General features: G+C 42.0%; 1 protein-coding gene across 3 annotated transcripts in view; it reads right to left on the bottom strand.

The window, feature by feature from the left end:
• The window catches only part of MARCHF1 (membrane associated ring-CH-type finger 1), a 335,941-nt gene that overhangs the window by 63,830 nt on the left and 247,555 nt on the right, over positions 1–24,556 (bottom strand). For all 3 annotated transcript variants that reach the window (XM_030563272.1, XM_030563271.1, XM_030563270.1), the window contains exon 4: positions 6,243–6,322. In XM_030563272.1, the coding sequence (XP_030419132.1) occupies positions 6,243–6,322 (80 nt within the window). The remainder of the gene's footprint in view (positions 1–6,242; positions 6,323–24,556) is intronic.

The following is a 24,556-nucleotide window of genomic DNA, read 5'->3' as shown; positions in this document are numbered from 1 at the left end:
AGAATTCTAAGGCTTGGAACTTTACAGTACTCGCTCAGATAGCCACCACATCACAGGTACATCAACCACTACCACAGCCACTTCAGATACTGCAAAGGGATGGCTCTTCTTGTATCCCCACCCACTCTGCTAGGAGCATGTTGGAGACAAAACTTGTAGGCCTAATACTGTACATACATATATCCTTCCATCAGCAGCTCAAATACTGCATGAGGAAGAGAGGTAAGCTGCTGCAATGAGCAAGTCCTGCATTTCTCCTTGCCACTACCTGCCTGCTCAGCCATCTTGGAATTTGAACAGGGAGGGAGCCCCCTTGTGATGCTGTATGATTTAAACATGACCATTTCTCATTAATATTGCCTCTTTTGGACAATTGCAACACATCTTGTACAAAGTATATCATGTAAAGTGTCAATGGAAAAGTTATGATTTGCTGAGTATGATTATCCTGTTTATAGCATGTATCACTTTTGTATCTGAAGTTGAAAATATTGACTATATACCTGTATTTCAAAACGCATTTGCACGTCAGGTAACCCCCACTAGGTAGTCTACATCCAGTATAGGTAGCACATTGTGAATGGACCATTCAACTTGATGGTCCATTAAAAGATACTTAGCTCTCACAACGGATATAGAAGCAGCTTGTCCCCACCCTGTTAGCCAGAATATGAGTAATGGCTACTCCTATGAGTCATCAAAGCATGTGACCCTGGACTCCATCCTGTGCCTGTAATTTTCCACAAACTAAGAATAAAAGCATCCTCCCTACATGAGTGATGGTATAAAAGACCCTGGAAACACCTCCATTTTGCCTCTTTCCTGCTCTGATCTCTGGACTATGAACTTACACTAAAAAGATCATCCCAATCAATGGACTGAGGACCTTCCAATCTCTTGGAAGTTGAGACTTTACAAGCCAGTAGTTTATTCAACATTGCTACAAACCTGATCCAAGAACTTTGCAATGAGTATGTTTGTATGTAGGTATGTATATCGTTTCTTTGATCAATTTTAACTCTCTCCTCCTCCTTTTCTGTTATAAATAAACGTTTAGATATTCGATAATAAAGGATTGGCAACAGCGTGATCATTGGGTAAGATCTGAGTTATATATGGACCTGGCTAAGTGGCTGCTCTTTTGAGATTAGAAAGATCCTTTGTTGGATTCATTGGTTTAAAAAAACCCACATCATAAATCTAGCATCTGGGTGGTGAAACAAGGGCTGGTGCCTAAGGAGACTGCAGTTTGGACTTCTTGTTAACCAGTGTGGCGAGACAGAAGTTTACTTTTGTTTCTGGCTTGGTATATCTAACAACAGAATAACCACCAGTTTGGGGTGAGCTTCAGCAGTTTGTCCTGAATTTGGTATCCTCAGCTGTCACCCACTAAGGCACAGTGACACCCCCAAATGATGCAGAGATCCACTTCTCCAACCTAACCCCTTGCTCCAGCTAAAGGAGACCACCTCTCATGAGGGGAAGTTTGTTTGACCTCAAGACGCTAAAGTGTCCATTCCCCAACCAGCCACTCAGTCTTATACTGCAGTAAACATGCAACACTGACTTACGTAGAAAATTTGGAGGAAGCTCCTTATTAATACATTGGCAGCACGTTACTCACTCTGAATACCACACATACATAGGCAGAGTGTATGCCCTATATGCCAGGATATGCAATGCAGAAGAGTGTGACTATATGAGCACATATACCTACCCCAAAGTGAATATTTCATTCCTTTTTTAATTCCTGAAAGAAACATTTGAATCTATGGAAAGAAACTACAGATCAGCTATTAACTAAATAGCTAAGTAGCTTGTACCACAGTACCTAGTAAGATTCTCTCAGCTGAATCAGTATTATCGCATAATAAATCTTCTCCCTTCCGTGAAGCTGTAGGCAAATTTAACAAGTAAAATAACTTAGTAGCCATGAAAAATTAGCATGCTTTTGATTTTGTAGCATCCTTCCTAGATGTACAATCTTCCAGAGATGATACATCTAGAATGACTGCAAGAAGTACAGCACTTTCCCCGAGAGTGAGGGAAGGGTGGCCTTATGGCTCTGTTAACATGGCAGCATTTTAAAAGAGGGCAGATTCTCAGCTGTGCCACATTTACACTCCATAGAGCTGAGCAGAGTGGCAGGGAAAGGAGGCTCCTCTGATCCTTTAAATTATGCAGGCTGTAGCCAGTCACACACAGACACTGCGGAGCTGCCCAGGTCTCAGGTGGAATGCCATGTACTCTGCCCTACCCCTTCCTTGTTTCTCCTGATGTCAGAGGAATCTTCGGCTACTCTTTTAGGGTAGCTTTCCTGTATTTGTGTGCATTTGTGTGCTCCCTCAGCAATTGCTATCTGGCAAAGTCAGGGCTGAGACTCTGTTCAAGCATTTATCTAATTTTAAACATGCCTGTGATGCTTTCTTTTGTGATTTTAATCACTCTAAATCTTATTTTGGGTTGCATGTGTCTGTGTGTATTTTCAGAGTGAAGACTAAAGACAGGTACATGGGTCAGGCAGGTATTCAGTGTTGCTGAATATTAACATGGAGTTTTTTAATAAACTAGAAAGGAATTGTGTATGCAGCAAAATGACAATAGTGGAGACTTCTTACTAATATCTCGTAAAAGAAGAAAACGTGCTTCTCTTATTTTTATAATCAAACTAGGACAAAACACTTGGATTCAACTAAGGCAGTTACACATTTCAACCTTGGCCATATCTAATGAAGTCAGGATGACACAGGAAGCTACCAGTTTCTATCCCATCCATATCTAATACTAGCTAGCACAGCTACAGTGCCACTACAATAAAGAGTCAACAAGATGGGGCAGAAAGCCAGGTAGAGAGATTTGCCAACTTCTCATAAGGGTGCCTGAGCCTTTCATATACCTCCTCCATGTTCATGTTTACCATGAGATCAAGTAGGGCACAGCCCTCTCTAAGCTGGGCAGCCCTTTCTCACTAACTTGAGCCTGGGCCAGAGTTTTATGTGAACCTTCAAAAGTTTCACTTCCAGCCTCAAGCCAGGAAATTTTACACTGCTGTAAAAGCAACTATGATGGTTGAACCTTAAAGGGTCCTCCAATTTCCCTCTCTGTAATAGCCTCCTATCTGCTAGTTTCTGACCCTACCTAATGTACCACACATTTATTTTAGTGCATAAATACTGTAGTGAAAGTACACTTGAGAAACACATAAGATGATAAAGGACATTTAATCTAACAGTTCCTAGGCCTCCTTCTCCCCCTACATGACCTTCTTTCTCCTCCTTTCCTGCAAGCCACGAGTGAACAAAATGTGGATTAGGTAGCAGCCATAGCCCCACAGACAGAGGATTCCCAGGACAGTCATAGTAAAGCTGGGTGGGTGGACAAAAAAGCACTAAAGAGAAAAATGGAGTCCATGTTTGAGTTCATGGGTTGGGGCAGCAACTAAGCCCTCTCTACCTGAAAAAGTTACACTTGTTTCATTTAAATCATTTTTTAAAATTGATTTAGTTAAATCTGGGCAAGCCCTTGTGTGGACATACTTATTTTGGGTAAAGAGGGGATTATATTCAGTTCACAGCTGAATTTTCTTACTATATATTTGTACAGTACCTAGCACATGGAGCCTCAATATATGTTCAGGTCTCAAAATGCTATTGTAATATAAATAATAATTATTATTATTATTTATTGCAGTAGTAGGTAGGGCCCCAAGCATGGATCAGGGACAAAACATAAAACAAAATGATGGGCCCTGCTCCCAAGATCTCACAATGCACGTATGGGATCAGACAACAGGCAGATACAACAAACGAATAATGAAAAAGGGAGCTATTTTGTGGCTTGCCTAACATATTGAAGGATGTGCAGCAGATGATCCACTAATAATTATATCTTACATATAGTAATCTGAAGGAGCACACTGTCTATACTTCCACTGCCTGACAATTTTTTTAACCAGGACCATTGGAGCTTACTGTCAGACACAGAGAGCATTATCACGCCATGCAGTTTCACCACACATTCATTTCCTCATTCTACTTCCGTTTACATTTTCATACCAATTCTTCCCAAAAAGAAGATTGCAAAGTTTTCAGTAAATGTGCCAATATATTAGTTCTGATTCTCACTTACAGTAAGGCCCACTGTCGGGGACTCGCTGTAAATAACAAACAGGTCTAGCATTTTTTTTTAAAGAAATATTAACTTTAATGCCTGATTTTCCCCTATAACTTCCTTTTCAATTTACTGATGAATTGATTTACTCAAGTTCACTCAGTTTTAAAGGTGTCAGTAAGCTGAAGAGTGTTTTTACTCAGAGCACAATCCTGTGAGCTTTCAGATCCATTGACACGCTGCCAAGTACTGGTTTGATGTTGGTCTTAAATCCTTCCTTTTAATAGTACCCTCAGGCACAACTTCACTGCTTAGCTGGACAACTTGTTGATGTTACTTTATCCTAATTCTAATTCCTTTTAATATATTTTTTCCTTCAAATATTGAATTTGTTATTATTCGATGCACTTCCAAGGGTCTGTCACTGTGAATGGCGCCAGACTGACAGCCTCAGAAACCAAAGACCTCTATTCATTCACAAAACACATCATGGAGAGCAGCTGCACAAACTCCCCCACACTACCTGCCAGCATACCTCCATCCTAACCTGGAAGGTAGTTCACTATTCGTGCTGATACAGCCCTTAATGTATGTGCCAAGACTGCCAAAGTAATGCCAGCTATAAGGATGTTATGTGCAATATGCACTGACTTGAGACCAAGAACTCACTTCATGAGGTCAATGAACCGTCTCAGAAAGAAACACATTTCAAATGCTACAGACCAGAGGTGGATTTGAACTGATCATATAAGAATGAAAGCCTCCGTAGCCCATTAGCATTGAGCTATCTGATCTTCCCATTCAATCTCTGGTTCTCATGCCAGAGTGCACAGTGTCTCAAACTTGGTAGGACAAGTCACCATGCAGGAGGTGGGAATCTAATTCTGTGCTACTAGTGTTGTTAAATGAGTTAGGTGTCCTATCTTTAGAAAATCTTCCTTTATCAACTATTTTGTGCTATGTATCACAGTCCCTAACAGATAGCTACTGAGAAATAGTTATAAAAAAAGATCCAAATGTCAGGAAGAATCAGGTAAAAAGCACATGTATAATTCATGGCAATAACCAATTCCTTTTGGTAATATCCAATCTTTCTTATTAGAGACTAACCTGCATACTTCAAAATCATCAGACCAGTCATCATATAAAACAGGAAATTTCTGAACTGCATCAGTCACATTGGGTGCTGCCCCAACAGGTTCTCCATTTTCTGGAACTGTCAGAGTATCACTGCCAGAGACTCTCTCTGTAAAGCCTTCCCCAACCACTTTATTTTGTCTAAGATGAGGTGAAGAGTGCAGCTCTCGGGGGTGGCTTCTGCCCCTGTTTTTTCCACATTTTCTTGAGTAATTCCTCATCTCCAGAGAGGACACTGAAGACAGCGAAAGGCAAGATTCTTTACATCTTGAAACCCTTCTCCTCCGGTGATTTAAAGTGTGGTTATCAGAATCAGACACCTCTTTTTTCTTTTCCCCTTTTGTCCCCAGAGTGACAAGTTCAATGGCATTGTTATTTGGAGATCCATCTGTGTTACTGCAAGATCTATTGCTCCTTCTCCCTCTCCTGGGTATTTTAACCTTTTCTCTGGCTCTCTTTCTAGCCTGAGCCCACTGATTCTCATCTGAGGATGATGAATCAGATGTTTCCTTGTGCAATGCATTGCATCTGGAGCTTGCAACCATCGGGTACAATCTGCAGTCCTCTTTTCTTTGCTTTTCTGTATTCTCAACATTGTCACCAGTCTCTTTCCTCCGCCTACACCTTCGTTTCACTTGTTTCTTACCAGGCTCCCTACTAGCAGAGGTCAGCACCATGACAGGTGTTGCATGTTCAAACTCATCTTCTGACACATCATGCAAGATGGTAGATCTAAACAAAGCAGCAGCAAAGGAGAGGGATGGAAAATGGTAAGGAGAGAGCAAAAAAAAGAAGAGATGAAAATAGAAATGAGTTGATTTAATAGAAAATATGAGATTGAAAAGGAAACATGACAAAAACAAGAGCACAAAAGAAATCCCAGATGTATGCAGTTCATGAATAATGCCAGGCAGAAGCAAGAGCTTATAGCTTATTAGCTAAAGAAAACAACTAATGTTTGACAGATAGATTTAAATGACTGATTCAGCACCTACCTACAGATGTCCTGAGTAGAAGGGCATACAGACAACCGTGACTGACTCCTAGGAGCTGTTCCTGTTGTAGGACTGCTTGCCTGTTGAAAAAAGTTAGACAATTTGGAATCTTTGCTCATGAAATACATTGCAGATATTTTGCTGCTTTGCCACATGATTAAAAAGTTTAAACAACTGTTGCAGTTGTGCATAGTCTTCTGTTGCAAGCACACAAGTTCGCAAAATACAGGAAGAATGAACAGAAGTAAAACCTTTTTGAGGAACTAAATATGACTGAAGGACTCCAGCTCTCATTTGCCCTTGGATATGTTTTTTTGTTTCAGGAAGAGGATTTCATCAGCTGAGATTTCATTTTAGTTCTGATCTACTGTAAGTGTTTGATCGGAAAGAACATTGTTTTCTATTTCAAGCAGGCAAATAAGTATGGCGATCCTTGTCAGAATGAAATAAAACACATTGACATTATTCTGAGTCAGGCTGAGCAGAGGGGCTCAGCTGGCAAACCTGCGTGTCATGGAATGACCAAGCATCATGAATATTAAAGCATTTTTTAAAAAGGTTTCCAAAGCAATCAAATCATCTACCAGACCTGAATGAATGTGAAATTGATGAGCCTGAGAAAGTCCAAAGTTCAGGCTGCAACTCTACAGAGCCTATCACATTCTCCAAACAGCAGGAGAGAGAAATTCAATACATATCTACTGTACACAATTCCATTCCTAAGGTTGTCACTGCAATTTGCAAAGTGCATCCAGTGAGAAACATGTTTTGATGGTGCTGACAAGAAACAGTTTTGGTAGGGTAGCTATGGGGGATCCAAATTTAGGTCCTGAGAGATTCCTGGTTTATCAGGGACTAGACTGTGGAGGCAGCATGCTTGCTTCTATAGGGAGAGGGAGCAACAAAGTAGCAAAAGTATCTGAACCCTCCCCCTGGCTGATATGGGCACTATGATATCGGATGCATCCATTTGAGGTGCTAAGGACCTTCAATTCAGTCGGAGCCAGAGTATCTTGAATGCTAAACATGAAGGAAATGTTTCCAAGACAATCAGACCATATACAGAAGAAGAATAAATATTAAATAGGAGCTGAGAACGCAAAGGATCAGACACCAAAATTTAATGCTGATAAATCATAGGCCCTAGATAAGGCAAATATTATATAGACCACTCTATCAAACTGACTCCTGTCTTACATTGCACAGGGAAGAATGTCAATTTTTATTTTGATCAGGTGTGAATTTTGTACTAATGAAAATAAGGAATTAATAGCCCAAGCTAAACATTGTTGATAGAGGCATCAAGAGCATCCTGCAACTGCAGATTAATCTTGACCCATAACATCTAAGGTCTGAGTCTGTCTCAAGCAGGACCACCATTGTGTTTAATATGGACTCAACTGAGACTCAACTGGGAGCCAAGGTAGGACTTGAAGCGAAGTTTGCATGGGTGAGGGATTCAGTCATTTTAAAAAAAAAAAAAACCTTAGGAATACAAAAGGGAACTTGATAATGGTGTGATGTGATAAAGCATATATGTTAAAACTGCTTTTGTATGGATTAAGTCCCTTCCGCCTGTTACAAAACTCAGGTGTGATGTGTCATTAGGCAGATGTGGTACATTAAAGTGTCTGCCACTGAATGAAAAGAATCAGTCATCAATGGAGAAAACATTTTATGTTCCTCATCTCTCTATATAAACAAACATCTCAATTCAACAATTTTGAAGGAGAAAAGGCAGAGTCAATTACATCTGGGGAAAGAGGATGTTAGAAACAGCTGGCGGGTGTGTGCTGTGGAATATATTCTTCCTCATCTCAACATCTGTGATAAGCCTTTTTAAGTGATAGATAACTCATGCATTGTCACTGAGGAACAAAATGCAAGGGTCAGTGTCTGACCAAGCAGCTGGACTGTGCACCAGCAGATGCGTAGTGGATAAGGGCATGAGAACAATCCATCCAGGCCACAGAGCAGCCAAGGAGTTGCTATCTGGCGATTGCTCCAGCCCAGCCCACGGGGCCTTACACAGGCTCCCTGCAGGTAGGCCAGAAAAGAGATTCCACATAGCAGTGGATCCTCTGCCCTTGGTACTACCTGATCCACTCATGCTCTAAATCTGCTAAGCTCTATGGCATGGACACACCTTGCCTGTTCTTCTGACCTTGTCCCTTTTGGGGTGGGTGGATGGGTGGCAGAAAGTGGTGAAGTATTGTCAGAAAAAATTAAGGACAGTTTTTACACTTGAACAATTACCTTTCCATACATGTTTAGCCGTAAAGAACTGTGTCCTTTGGTGAAACACTGCAAGTATGAACACAAGTTGTACCAGACAGAATCAGATCACTGGTGAACTAGCACAACACCCTAAGTTAACTTTAGAGTGAAATTCACCCATATGCAGAAGTTTAAGTGGGACTTAAATAATGCACAGACCTTGTGCCGTCCTTCTACACAAGGGAGAATTTGGCTTTGAGTTACTTTAGCTCTTTCTCTGTACATCAGTTGAAATTCACAGCGAGACTGTGAATTATATTATTTTGTTCCATGCTGGCAACTCTTTGGATTTTTTTTCCTAACAAGTTTCACCTGGTGAATCAGTCAGAAACTGTTCTCTGCAACAAATTCTGCATGATTCACTCGTTGGGTGGTGTGACTGATGACCTGGCACCATGTGACACTGTTTGTTACCTGTTTGATTGATCTAACCTTTATAAATTAATTCTGCTTTTATCCAAAATAAATTTCATTTAAAAATAAAGCCAATTGTATGTTGTGATTGAACAAATCCCAGCAACTAATTGCTTTCTGTGAACATTTGTAAGGGGAACTTCATTCACAGAAATGTTTGTAAAACATGAATAAAAATGGGTGACTCTCAATGGGTTGAAGCAAAATTATATTTAGAAATGAGCAAAATGTTTGTCAAGAATTGGCCTAATTCTGGATTAGTCCAAGGTGTACTGAGAGGAAGGTTAGCCCCATGTTTAGAGCACTAGCCTGGTACTTGTGAGATGCTTCTCTATCACAGGCTTCCTTTGTCAACAGACAAGTCACTTTGTGCCTCAGGTTCCTATCCATAAAATGGAGATAAATACTTCCCTATTAGAGCTGGTTATGAGATTTCTGAGGAAATGGCATTGTCATCAGAAAATGCTCATTCATCTAAACCTAAATGTTTTCAAACAAAACATCAGGGAAACAGTCCAGTTTGCAAGGGCACCCTGGCTGACAGAATGGCTGCCATGAGAATCTTGCCTAGTTTCCTGGTGGGCTGTTGGAAAGCTTGTACTTCCAGGGCTCTGGGGCAGCCCTGCCATGCTGACTGCCTTGGGATCAGGGACTCTAGGTCTTCCATGCTTCCTGCTGTGAGGAGGAGAGCCAGGAAGCCCTGGGACTCCCAGCTTGAGATGGATCTCTCTACACTGCCCACTGAACCTGGGTTCTGACTCAGGTTTGAGCCCAAGCCCCTCTTCTGTCTGCACACAAATCAGTCTGACTTGAGTCTGTGAGAACTCAGGACTTGGGTCACAGGACCTTGCTAGTAGCAGGGCCGTCCCTAGTGGGGTGCAGGACCCAGGAGCCGAGTTTCTATCTGCTGGGGAGTGCTCTCCTTCCAGCTCTGCCCAGGCCCTGCCCGCACTCCATCCCTTCCTCCAAGGCTCCACCCCCACCCCGCCTCTTCTCCACCCAGTTCCTCCCCTTCCCCGAGCACACTGCACTCTCGCTCTTCTCCCCTTTCCCCTAGCACCTCCAGATGCCATGAAAAAGCTGATCAGTGGCAGGTGCTGGGAGGGAGAGAGGGGGAGGCGCTGATCAGCGGGGCCTGCTGGCAGGCAGGAGGCGCTGGGGGGAGAAGAGGTTAGTAGGGATGCTCCTCTCTGTCCCTCTCACCGCCCCACTCAGCTCCTCGTGAAGCACAGGGCCCAGTTCAGTCGCCCCAATTCACCGTACCCTAGGGCTGGCTCTGGTTAGTGGACTGGCCCACTGTGACTTAGGTCCAAGCTTTGTCATTTTGCACTGTGGATGGAAGTCAAGCTGCAGAACTCAGTCCGAAGGTCTGCACAGTACAGTGGGGACACATTTGCATGGCTGACACACCCTGGTCCAGCATCTGTAAGCTCACGTTTACAACGCAGCATGGATGCTGAAGCACAGGCTTGGAAACACGGAATCCACAAGCCCGGGTCTCAAAGAGTCAGGTTTATAATTCAGTGTAAATATACCCTCTGAATATTGTCTCTGTGGAAGCTCTTAATTGGCTTCAATGTCCTCAGAGACACAAGGCAGGCGAGATAGTTTTTCTTGGACTAACTTCTGCGGGTGAGAGACAAGCTTTTGAGCCACATGGAGCTCTTCTTCAGGTCTGGGAAAACTGGGTGAAACCTTTTTATGGGTTGAGTTAAAACTTCACTGAAATTGATGAATGGGAACACACCTTTCATAACATAACCGTAAAGATTAATTAATCACAATCTCTCACCTAAGGCAAAAGGTATTTGTGAACTCACCCAGGAGTTCTGGACTGTGTGGGTTGAATGTTTTTTTGTTTTGTTTTTGGTAAGGAGTTGGGAGAAGGAGAGGAGAGAACCAGCCCAGACAACCTGAAGAAATCCAAGCAGAAGCCTGTAAGCATAGCGTGAGTGTGACCCTGAGAGAAGCTAAAGAGACAGCTTTTGGGTCTGGTGCTGGCTAAAGAGCCTTGGGACTGTCAGGTAAGAAACTGTTCCTTTGGCCTTTGGTTCCTCCTGAGTTTGCAGAAGCAGGACTTGGTAAATTCTTTGTAAATAAACAAAATTGCATCAAAGAACATCCTAGATTCCATAATCAATTTCTACTCCCAACTGGAACATCCCCAGACTCTGAATTTTGACTAGCCATTCAGGTAAAAAAGGGAAAACATTATGCTTCCCATTCACTCAGATGGTTAAAGAAGATTTTTAGTCTGGTTCATAGTGAGGTTCACTTTCTATTCTCACACATTAGCAAAATGGTGTTTGTTTGGTTTCCGATACTAGAGGGGAATGTTCAAACTCTGCCAAAACTGTCTCCATTGAATTCAAGCACAAAAAAAACCAAAACAAAACCTGGAAACATTTTCATGCCCATTACAGTGAAACATGACTCGTGTGCAGGCGTAAGGGCTATGAATCACCTAAGTGCTCAAAACAGAGCTTAAGCAGGAGTTAAGTGGTGCACAAGCCTTACACAGATCACCTCCTCAGTGGTAAATTTCATTGTAAGTTCCCCACAATTTTTAACAGAAATCCAAACTTCAGGTTTAAACTAAACAGTGTTTCTTTAATATCCAAATCTCAAACTTAAGTGGTGTGTGAGGCTCTAAAACTGAGAGACAGTGTTCTTAACATTTGTTTTGATTTATTTATTATTACCTCTTTTTAACCCAAATGGCGAGTCAAAGTCTGGGATCCTGTAGATGTTCCAATTAGGAGTAGAAACTGAGGCTAGTCAGGTATTTCTTTGATGCAGTTTTGTTTGTTTACAAATAATGTACAAAATTCTATGACTCTCAGAGCTGGCACTTCCACTAGGTGACCCTAGGCAGTCACCTAGGGTGGCAGGATTTGGGGGGCGATATTTTGCCACCCTCGGCGGAAATTTGGTGGCAGGGGATCCTTCCGCTCTGGGTCTTCAGTGGAAATTCAGCGGCGGGTCCTTCACTCGCTCCAGGACCCACCGCCGAAGTGCCTCAAAGACTAGGGCAGCAAAAATGTGGCGCCGCTCCTGGTGGCTCTGAATTCAGAAGGAATCAAATAGCAGAAAACAGCTTTTTTTGCTCATAGCACCGAGAGCACTCTTTTCAGCCTGCATCCCTCTGCCCTCCCTCTCTGTAGATTTTTACTCTTTCAGCCTCTCTCTGGCTCTATCTGTTCTTCTGTTTGACCTCAATTTCTGTGTGTGATCTCTTGTCCCATCTCTACCCTAAACAATACTCAGCCAAATGTTCCTGGACAGGTTCACACACACATTTTCTCTTAGGTTTGGCTTATGCTTTAACTATGTTAATTGAACTGTGAGTTCACAGCTACCAAACTTAATGAGATTTTAACTCAGCCATAGAAAGGTTTCACTCAGCCCATAACATTATTAATTAAAGGTCAGATCTTGCAGCCCTTACTCAGGTTGAGATGTATTTTGGGCCCTGGAGCCTGCAAGCTGTACCTTAGTTAAGTCAATGGGGATCTGCGTAGGTGCAGGAGTCATCTGTGCAAAGCTGCAAGCTAAGGCTTTTATTCTGCAAGCAAGTAATCCCACTGAGATCATACTGAGTAAAGTGCTACTCCTCGTCAGGATGGTAGAATCAGATTTTAAGCTTTGTATCAAGAAGCTAAATTTTTATGAAGAAATTCATACAGTTAAATAACAGAATCGTGCAGTTAAGTTAATTGTTTATGGACCCCTCTAAACTGAAAGCACAATAACTTCAGTGCATTTTTCTAATATAATCTCAACCAAGATAATGAATCCTTAAGGGAAAATGTACACAAGAGGTATTTTGCAAATACATAATCTCAGCATACCAAATCTCATTGCTGTAATTTGCCACTTGGCACACTACGATTATGTTGAAGTTACTGTATTCATTGAATGGGGACAAGATTGATACTAAAGTCTCTATTTCATTTGGTATGTAGAATAATGAATTCTTGTAAAGAGTGTATTCCTTTAATAGATGTTTATTTCAGACAGTTTCATTGTACGGTGCATTCAAATGTGGAAACTAAACTGGAGGCCAGCTGCACTAATTTTATCATAGCAAATTATATCAAGTAGCATAATTAAAGGCAGTAATTCAAAATTAAGTTGTCTGACAACCCATTTATAAGCAAGGCAACTCATTTCTCTAGGATATGAAGGTGCTGAAGGGACAGTGCCAACTCCAGCTGACTAGGTTTGGCATTTCAAAAATTGCTGTTAGAAATCATTCTCTAGTCAGCACCTTCTCATGTCTTAACCAGTTTAGATTAATTCTTCTTCAAAAGGATGCAATTCGATTAACAGAGATGACAGGACGTTTTAGTCATAATTATTTTCAACAGCACTGATGATACACTTTACAAACAGAATAATTGTAAATAGTACACATTTAGGACAACAAAAAAGCAGGCTGGACCATCATCTGACTGCACAAAACCCTCTAATATCAAGCATCTCTCTCTGCCCTAAAAGGCAGCCAGTAAACTATCATCTTCTGGTAAAGACAAATATTCCTGGTAGCACAGATAGTAGTGGAATTAATGTATCATTATTGCTGGAACCCTAAGAACCTCCCCATCAGCTTTCAAATTATTTCTAGGTCTTTGGTTTGTACATCACAGACTTGTAAATCTTCCCAGAAAATGTGTGTCTTCTGTAACTCAGCTGTACTCTTGACAAATTATTTCTGAAATATTGCACATTTAAGTTCCCAAGAATTTAAGTCACAAGCATGAAGAAAGTTTCCTCCTGAATTGGAAAAAAAGGAACTTTGAAGTGACCTTATGGACATGTTTAATAAAGATACATGATTTCACACTTGCAAAGCATTCAGAATTGAATGGGCAACATGTTTCAGATAAATAGTTCATTTGCCAAAAAAATGCAGTTTCAATTGACTCAAAACTGTTTGTGAATGTGACCCAATAGTTTCAGCTGGGAAAAGATTTGTGTGTGTAGTTTTAATCCCCATTCTAGACCAGAGTGTTAAACTCAGATTTCCTAATGCCAGGTAAGTGACTAACCAGGAAGCTATAAACTATACTGCAGTCAGGGTCAGATTAACCTTTTGTGGGCCTGGCGCCAAACATATTTGTGGGCCACCATGGGAGCAATTCAGCATGGCCTGGGGAGATTGGTCCCCGGAGAAAGGGGGATGGCCAGCGGCATGGCATGACAGGGGCGGCCCCACTCCACCCAGCCCAGTGCAAAGGCACTATTTACAAACTAGCTGTTGCCAGATGCAGAATGGCCTGCCTGTCCCTATGCTGCCTGCATGCCCCTTCCCCTCAGAGGTGGGCTCATGCCACAACTCCCCCGTTCCCTATGCCCATCACCCCCCAGACCCTGTCACAAATGCATAGTGCCCTGCACACCACCACCCCTGTCCAACGCCCCCCTGCCCATAGCCCCACCACAACTGCCCAACACCCCACACAGAAATCCCACTCTCTAGTGCCCCAACACACAGAGATCTTCCCTGGCCCCTCACAACTCAGCACCCCCCCAGGCCCTCCAGAGACCCAATCCTCCATGCCCTGCCTCCCGGCCCTGCTGGGAGGCGACTGTGTCTGCCGGGCTGAGCCACCAGTGCAGCCAGCGCTGGTGCCAGGGCAGGGAATTGCTCCGGCCTGTCGGAAGTGGTGCAATCAGCCAGGCTAGGGCTTGCCCCAGCCGGGTTCCCTTAGGACCCACTTGCCTAAAGGAGTCAGCCAAGCCCCGCAACTGGACAAGATTGGCCAGGCTTCTGCACCAGTCCCAGGCAGCTCAGCTCCAGGGAGACAGGTGGGGCCCCACAGGGGGTGGGAAGCAGAGAATGCCTGGAGCCAGAGGTGCATTGGTGTCCAGCCAGGAGGCAGAGAGAAGCTGGCAGATGGGGCCAGGGGGTGGAGAGAAGCCCTCAGTCAGCCGGTGGGCAGCCTGAGAGGAGCAAGTGGTGGGCGGGGGGAAGCCAGCAGGCTGGAGGGATCTCATAGCACCACTGGCACCATTGTAAACCCAGCACTGACTGCAGTGGGTTGCTCTCAATCTCTCCTGTTGAAGCTGTTTCACTTTTACTAGATGGCTCTATAGCCTGGTGATTAAGGCACTACCTAGGAGGTAGGAGCTGTGGATTCAAATCTTCTCTCTGACTGATTCAGAGTCTGACGGCCTGACAAATCTTGGGCAAATTTGCTGACAAATGTTAAGTATTTTCAGAACCAAATGCAGTATTCTCCCTGATTCTTTGGTCTCCTGGCCAAACCAAAAATCATTCATCTAGCTTTAGGTTTAAGCTTTGAGTTTACTAGTTATAAATGGATAACCCATGCAGAATAATTTCACATAAAGGGTAAAGATATGGCAGGACAGGTGAATAGATTATCCTAAACCTCCCTCTTAAGTAATATCAAAAATATTTGCATGGGATGCTTGGTTCAGGATGGTACTTGGGGCTATGTTGAAAAGGAAGGTGCTAAGACAGAACCAGTGGGAAAAGTGTTGTCCTTGATGGCCTTGTCCGGTCCCTAAAGTGACACTTACTCTAATTCAGATACAAAGTACACTTTATAGCAACAATTCATCATCAAATCCTCCAGATTCCCAACACCTGACATATTCAAATAACTGAAACTTCAAGTCCTATTAAAATAATGATACTCTGGGGAATGGATGCCTTAGAGGATCAGCAATGGTTTATTGAGCTTTACACATTTTGATTTGAATGCTGTTAAAGTCAGTAGTCACATAAAGTCATTATCGTCTGATGACTGTTCAGAGACCCTGAAATGAATTTGTAGTCTCTGTCAAAATCCTGGTGGACATGTATCTGTACTACACAATCAGTTATCATTGTCTGAGACTTGGAGCATGCTTGGTGCTGCATAGGTGTAAAGGGGATTTACAATCTAAATTGGAAATGGACAGAAAGAGTCCATATTATTATACATACAGTAAACATGCATGGCTCAAAGCCTGAACAGTAGAACTTCATGTATGTGCTGTGTATGTTTTATTTTGCATAATTATAAAAGATGGTTAAATATATATCTCCATTAAAAATAAATATTTTCTGATGAAAAAATCTGATTTTTCTATGGACATTTTTCAAACAACATTTTCTTTTAATTTCTGTTACATTTTGAATTTTTTCCTTCACTATCTTTCCCTTTATACTTTCCCCTTCTTTTCAATGAAAGAGGAAAAAGTAGAAAACCAGAGAAACTGGGGAATAACAGTTTCATTTTTCTTCCTTTTTTCGCTGAGGGAAAAAGGTAAAAAGAAGACCCTCAATCTCTCTCCCATGCTTTATTCGACAGAAAAAGTGTGAAAAAAGTTTGTTAAAAGATTAGCAAATTAGAAAAGTAATGTACTCTATCACTTTTTATTTCATTTATTTCACTTTTTTCACACTTTTTAAGTGGAAAGATGTTTTAATATAAGTGTGAGAAAGTGGGAAAAAATCCCTAGTCCTTTCACTTTTATTCCCCCTTTTCCACTAAAAAAAAAAAAATAGAAGTAGTAAGAATAAGGAGAAAACGGTTGCTTTTTAATTCTCCCCCTACTTCTTCTCTCCCCTTTTTATTTTTTCCCCAATGGAAAAGGTTTTCCCCCTTCCTTTTCCTTTTTAATATTTTCCAGTGAATCAAAAGGAAAGAAAGAGGGGAATAAATCCCCCCCAAAACCCTAAACTGAAAATTGAAAACCAAAGTTTTTCAGATTTCAAACTAATAAAACAAAATTTTAACCAAAACCAAAATGAGATTTGTTCTGAATGTTTATCAAAAAGTAGAAAAAATATTGAAAACAAAATTTTCCTGTGAAAAACAATTGTTGACAAAACTGCATTTTCTGACCAAAAGAGATGTTGCTAGAAAATTTTCTAACAATCCTAATGGTGACACTATTACTTTGTCTTGCCACTCTCCAATCTGTGTGTTTTATCCACCTAGCTTGTGAATGCCTTTGAACAGAGAATTTTCTTCTTTGTTTACACAGACGCAGCTCAATGCATTAGTTATTAAACATAAACTACCACCATATTGTTTGTACTATAATAATGGACCAACATCAAGGATGAGGGATGCATTGTGCTAGGTGCTGTACAAACAAGATGACAATCCCAGTACCACATGTATGCAGGACTTGAACATGTTGTCAGGAAAGGACCTGAAGAAAAGGTCTGTATGAGCTTGAAAGCTTGTCTCTTACCAGATTCTTGTCCAATAAAAGATATTGTCTCACCTGCCTCATCTCTCTGGTTGAATAAATGCACTTTAAAGAGGATTTTGAGTGTATCCGGGGAGATTGCTTGGTGTCCAAGGAGAAGGAAGGCTTTCCAAGCATAAGGGGCAATATGGAAGAAGGCTAAAAGACAAGAGTGGGCAAATAATAAAAATGGGGTGGGGAAGATCCTCAGTTTTGGAAGGGAGAGTTTGAAGGAATGAGAGCAGAAATACAGTCAGGAACTTGAAGGCAAGATTGAAGAACAAGAATTTGATTTTCAAAAGCACGGAGTACCAATAACTCCAGCTGAAGTCAATAGCAGTTGCAGGTGCCTAGCACCTGTGAAAATCAAAGCCTTATTGTGTAATTTTTCACTCAAATGAGTACACCAAGTTTATTTCCAACAAATCAGCATTCAAACACAAATTCTAAGTGGTATCATTATCCATCTGCTAAAAAAAAATTAAAATGAAGCAAACAGTATGTCCAATTTTGGCATTGGTATTTAATGGATTTCTTATCAACTTCTCTCTTACCAGGGGAAGTCTATTTCCTCAGGGGTTCAAGTCAAAATTCTGTTCATTGCATAAAATCAAGAAAATTGCTAGCTAAACTTGGAATTACCAGGACTATAGTTTCCATTATGCGTTTGTATGATAGCAATGCAATTATTCTGAATTGTGATTCCTTTTTAACTCTTTAGGACATATTTCTCAGCATTATCATTTTGTTAGTAAAAATGTTGCCTAACTCCCCGAAAAAGTAACACTATTTCCTGAATCAGCTGCCTAAGCAACTGGAATTGAGTAAAAGCAAAAGTGAGCACAAATTTAGGTTTCCAACTATACCAAAGGTTATTGTCCCTGCCTACAGGTATATGGGATCTTAGGGAGCAATTACCACACAGGTGGGATGCCAATTAATTTCTTTATTAAAGGAAAAAAGGAAGTGGTGGGAATTTAACAATGAAATACAATGGGATGGGGTGTATAGGGTGTTTACAATAGACAATGATGGAGGGGGTTCTTCTTATTGAACATGTAGGGAGTTCTAACAGTGGGGTACAGTAAGTGGGGTTCAGCACAATGTGATATAGTACAGTCAATAAGCGTATCAAAAGAAATGCAAAATAAAATGGTAGCTTCTATATAAAATGGTCAACAATCTTAGATAGAATGTATTAAGTGGTTAGTGGCCTTATACACAATGTAACACAATGGCATCAATGCAAATATAGAGTATATCAGAAAAGTGGAAGCAACCAATGGGGTGTTATAATTACAAGTAAAATGTGAATCACAGTGCAATAATACAATATGGGTGATAAGTGAAATTATGCAATGTAATGGTATAAAAGAAAAGTAATGACTTAATTTGTGAGGCTAGGATAGCAGATAATCTGCAAGAGTGTACCTAAAGGCTGGGTCAAGGAACAGGAGGGGGGGAGGGGAGTGAATGATTAGTGGCAACTGATGAGAGGAGAGTGCGGCTGGAAGCAGCGAGATACTCTGAAGCCCTGAGGGTAAGGACAATGGAGCAGCGTGATGGTGATCTTCGTAGGGGAGGGGCAGCGGAGAAGTGTAAAGAAGGGCTAGAGAGAGGTTTAAGCAACAAGTGGACACCAAAAACAAAGGAAAAAAAAGCGGCAAAGGGTTTGGGAAGTTTCACAGGGGGAGAAGCAGCAAAGGGTTTGGGAAGTTCGGAGAGAGTGCAGATGCAGGGGGAAAAACAGCAAAGGGTTTGGGAAGTTTCACAGGGGGAGAAGCAGCAAGGGGTTTGAGAAGTTCGGAGGCTGATGCAGATGTGTGGGGGGGAAGCAGCAAGGAGTTGGGAAGTTCGGAGGCTGATGCAGATACGGGGGAAAAGCAGCAAAGGGTTATAACAGGGAGACATGGAGAAGCACACAGAGGGGGAGATTGGAGCGGGGGAAAAACAGACAGGAAAGTTCAGGGAGAGATCGGGACAGCGGGAAGATGAATTTAAGCAGCAAAAACCTTATCTATCTTAACCAAAGACTAGGCAAAACAACAAATATCACAATTCTAAGCAAAACTATAACAAGCAACTATACGGAGCAACAAAACAGTAAACTATAACAAGGCAGGTGAACTTACAAGCTCTACAATCTTAACAAACTAGGACTTATTAAACTAAAAAAACAAAACCTATGGTGCACCTTATGCTATGGGGAAGTCACAGAGGGCAGAGTGGTATGTGCTCAGGATCCAGCTCCCAAGGAAGCCAAGGGATGGTGGCTGCAGCAATGGATACAGCTGAAAGCAGGGAGCCCCGAGGCAAAGCCCATAGGAGCAGAGCTTAGCAGCGGCACAAACTTATTTTTAGCGGCAAAGCGCCGCGGAGTTTGAGAGGTTTTAAGACACAGACCAAGGTTTAGCTTGAGTCTGTGTCCTGGGGAAACAGAGCCAGCAGCTAAAGTAATAAAATAAAAGTAGGGAAAGTTTCACAGAGGGATTCTTACCAGTCCCCAAAGCAGCAGCAAAGGCAGAAGCAGCAGCAACATCAGAAGAAGCAAGGAGGGCTCCGTACAGACTCAATAATCAGGAGATCTCTCAGGTAGCAATTCGTTCTTCGTGCGGGGGGGGTTAAAAAACCAGGGGTACGCTCAAAAATAAAATGAGAGCAGAGAAAGGACCCCCCAAAACCCCTGGCTGATCAGACCAGGCAGCAATGCAGGAACCTTTCTGATGTTTGTTTCAAAAATATCTGTTTTTAAAGACAAACTCAGGCAGTTTCCCGCCAGTAATCCTGATAGGCTCCCTCTGTCACAAGGGAGGAGGCACAGGGAAAAACTGCAGGTTAAGCACAGAAACCTGTCTGGGCAGAGTCCTGTGCAATAGGTGACTCAAAAGCACATGAGGCCTATGACTCATGCCCAGGATCTTAAAAACACAATAGGTCTTGCAGCTCTGGACATTGCCTGCCCTACACCGAGCCCAGGTTCAACGAGGTGATAACAGGACTAACCCTTTGAACAGGGCAGTGGTCCATTTAGCACGCAGCACAAGTGGCCATCCCTTTGAGAAGGGCAATGGCTCTTGTTAAACAACTTAAGCGGCCGTCCCTTTGAGAAGGGCAGTGGCCCTGGTAAACAACTTAACAGCCAGGGAAGGGCAGCCACAGGAGGAGAACAAAAACAAAATGGAGTATGGGGACAGCTATAAGAAACAAAATGGAATGGGGGATAGCTGTAACAGATAGTTATATGAAGTTAATTCCTGAACTTCCATCTCAAGCAACCGTTTTCTTTAACCATCTCCTTCTCCTCTTTCAGCTGCATAACTAACGAACCAGCTTGTGACAAGTCATTTTGTTCCAAGCAGAATTCTCACAAAGAATTCTTTTGGGAATGGGGTAAGTCAACATTATTATGAATATTTGTATTACAGCAGAACCCCAGAAGCCTCAGTCAGATCGGGGAGCCATTGTGCTGGGCACTAAACAAACATATACTGTAAAATGTATATATCAAGAATTTATGGAGTAGGTTTATTTGCTCTTTGTGCTGCAATGGGATTTAGAGGGATGAGTATTCAATCAACTGGCCTCATAGAACTGAGACAGAATGGGCTGAAGCATACAACCACTGGGCTTAAGCTAAGATGTAGGGCTCTTCACAGACTTCTGTAAACAACTTTTATTTAAGTAATACAACACTGAGTTCTTACTTCCCAATTCCTGAGACTTCTACCTCTCAATAGATATTAAAGCAAATAAAAGGCATTTGGAGAACATCCCCTTGCTGGTAGGGAAAAAAAAATAGAAAAAACACATCCTTAGCCAGAACTTATACTGGGACCTGGCAAAGCTCTACTAGTGCTCCTTGTGCTGGCTACAAATTTGGACCCCAATCCTTGCAGGTTGATCCAAGAGAATGGACCCGTAGGCCCACGTAAAACAGCTTGCAGAATTGAGGCCTGGCTCAGCAGCAACATATGTAAATTAATCCTGCAAAAAATATTTTAAAACCATGTAATGTTTTCTTATCTAAAATCAAGAGCACTATTTCCTCCCACTTGTGTGCTAATACAAGAGATAGCATAGCCCAGGTGGGAAGAAATGCAAGTGCTAGATGGCTCATCTGTATCAATGAGTATTAACACATCTAGGTCATAACTCCAATATGCTTGCCAAAATAGGAGAGCAAGAAAAGGCCAAAGTGCTAACAAACACAATCACAAGATACAATGGTCTGAATTACTTTAGCTTGTCTTAGGTGCTGAAACAGAAATGAAAAGAATAGCCTCACTGCCTTGTTATTTAATAGACTCAGCTCAAGCTCATAGCCATATTTGATCTTGCAAGATTTTGAGTTTTCTCCTTGAAAGCTGCAAATGAAACTGGGCTGTGATTCCACTCTTTGTGGCCTAGATTATACCCTTGTTTTACTAAATCATGTAAGGCAGTAACAGAGACTAAGGCCCTTTCCCCATCTCGTAAGAACATAAGAATGACCATACTGGGTCAGATCAAAGGGCCATCTAGCCCAGTATCCTGTCTTCCAATAGCGGCCAGTGCCAGGAGCCCCAGAGGGAATGAACAGAACAGGTAATCACCAAGTGATCCATCTCCTGTCGTTCATTCCCAGCTTCTGGCAAACAGGCTAGGCCACCATCCCTGCCCAAATTGACTAGCCATTGATGGACCTATCCTCCATGAACTTATCTAGCTCTCTTTTAAACCCTGTTATAGTCTTATCGTCTCTTACTTGGCCTAATAAGTCCCATACAGATCTTAGATCTGGGTCTGGTGAGGAGTGCAAATCTGCTCTCTGGATACTCTTCTGTGAGCAAAGGGGCAGGGAGGGAGCAAAACCTTGGCTACTCCCATCCTACTTGCTGGCTGTTTGTGAGAGAGGTGGGAAGTAAACTGCAGTCTTTCAAGGACTGCTGTAATTTATTTGCCCTCAGAGAAAGAGGAGAGCAGGAAAGAATTGTGCCTCTGAGGGAGGGATCTAAGGCACAACTCCTCCCGTGGCTCCTCCTGAAGTTGAGAGTGGAATGAGATTTTGATATCCTTACAAGAGTTGGAATGTGCCTTGTTCTACAGATACTCCCACTGGGGTAGACTGTGCCTTTGGGCACTACCCAGAGACAAGGGGTCAGGTCTAAGCTGCAACACTCCTGGTCTTTGATTAGCAATGTGCCTCAGACACATCGCTCTGACTCTCGCTTCCTCAGAAACTGCTACAAGGATTTCACTGACACTTTTGAAAACATATTCACCTTAGGACAGAGACCACACATGGGAAGGCTCGGCCCAACAGAAACATTTCTGGGAAATCTGTGGGGGGTGGGGGAAGAATGGGGGTTATTATGAAGACCATTTTGTACCTTAATGATAACATTTGCTTCTCTGAAAGCCATAACAATATCATAATTGTACATATAGAAATGAAGGCCCTGTCCTGCAAACTCTCCTTCCACAGCACTGCCATTGTCTTCAGTGTAATTTCTCTAAGCAGGTGCCCTGTGGGACCAGTGTGACTAATAAGGGTGCCCATAGGATACCTGCTGATAGGTACATTGATGTAAATCAGAGTTTGTTACAGGAGTGGGTGGGTGAGATTCTGTGGCCTGCATTGTGCAGGAGGTCAGACTAGATGATCATAATGGTCCCTTCTGACCTTAAAGTCTATGAGTCCACGAGTCTATAAATACCAAAGGAAACAGTGGTGTTTTGTGAACAACATCCATGTAAATGAGTGCAAAATCAGGCTTGGCCACAAAAATATTTTCTATTTTCTAACCTGCGTTGGTTGGGTGTAATTTGTCTCAGTTGTGTTAAATTGTAACTATATAACTGCTGAATGTATACCATCTAGTTGTTCATAATGCATATTAAGCGAGCAGTATTCTGTCTTTCCAATTCTGTGCGCATTTTAATTTAATGTAGAGAGTAGCCATTCTTCAAAAGTCATCAAGAGGATTGTCCCTTTCATGGAGGGCAAATACTATTCTGACAAACAGTTTTGTTTGCAAGCCTTTTCTTAAAGTCTCAAAATACTTCTATAAGCTGAACTTCTTGCAGGAACGTTGTCCCCTACAACAGAAAGCTGCATTTCATCTGCTGCTTTTCTGATCTTTTGTATTTCTGAGGATGCAGATTGAGGAAGTTCCCATATTTGGGACTATAAAAATGAAAGAACAGATCTGAACAGTGCTACTATGTTCTCCGTTCGAGAACATTTTATTCTTTTATTTAAAAGAAGAAAAGAGGGCAAAGGGGCTACCAAATCTTGGAAATATCTACGTGAAAGGATCTCAATGCTCCAAAAAGGCAAAATGTTGTAAGACTTAAGAGGCTGCCACATTTTTAAAGAGACATGCCAGTATTACAGAATGCAGCAAAATATTTTGGGGTCTGTGATGCCGGCTGGCCAGATGCCAGTTCATGCAGAGGTCCCCATGTCTCAGCTGGACATTGACAGCTACATAGCTAGAATCAGTCTGGCACACTCATGGGTTCATATTTGATAAAGTAGATATTAGAATGATAAGAACGTGTTTAGTGTTTAGACTATTGAATGCTTGTGAGCTGCTGCCTGCATTAATTTCCCTTGTAATATTGTAATGTAATATTTCAGAGGTTGTATTGTGAACTACCATACAGGTGACGGACACTAATTAGAGTGAAGAGCTGCTCCTTCCAAAAGAGGAGACCCAGCAATACCAGCTGGGCTAGGGTTGAATCTTACAACTGGAAACTCCCTATATATGGATTGAGACACGGTCCACAAAAGGACCGAAGACACTTATTGCTTTTCTCCCCTCTTCCCCCTGAAGGTGAGTCATGCAAGTGGACTCCTTCCATCAGCTGAGTTTGCACCTCAGAGCACATAGCACAAGGGGGATAAAAACTCCAAGCCAAAGAAACTAAGGATCTCTATGCTTCTTTGACTCTGGGTATGCAAGGTACTTCTAGACATAAGCAAGAGATCACCAGCTGTTTATCCTGGGTTAGCCCGAAAGGACAAATCAGCAAAGCTTGCTGATTACCGAAGCCTATATTACCCTTTGAAGTCTACGGCTATAACTCATTTGTATGTCTATGTTTCTTGCTTTAACCTTGTAAATAAGGCTCTAGTTTCCTTTTCCTATTTAATAAATCTTCGTACAGGTTACTATGGGATTGGTTACAAGCGTTGTCTTTGATGTGAGATCTAACATGCAATTGACCTACAGTAAGTGACTGGTCCTTTGAGATTCGGAGTAACCAGAATACTACTGTGATTCATGCATCACTGAGCTTCACTCAGCTGGGTGGAGGTAGGACAGACCAGAGTACCCAGGGGTCTGTCTGTGACTCCACATTAAGGCTATTAAAGTGTCCCAGGAGTTTGCATTTCGTGCAATTGGCTGGTGAAATCTGAA

Source organism: Gopherus evgoodei, chromosome 5 (genome assembly GCF_007399415.2).
Source record: "Gopherus evgoodei ecotype Sinaloan lineage chromosome 5, rGopEvg1_v1.p, whole genome shotgun sequence".
NCBI lineage: Eukaryota > Metazoa > Chordata > Testudines > Testudinidae > Gopherus > Gopherus evgoodei.
Note: the sequence above shows the minus strand (reverse complement) of the source record. Positions and strands in the feature narration are given on the sequence as shown.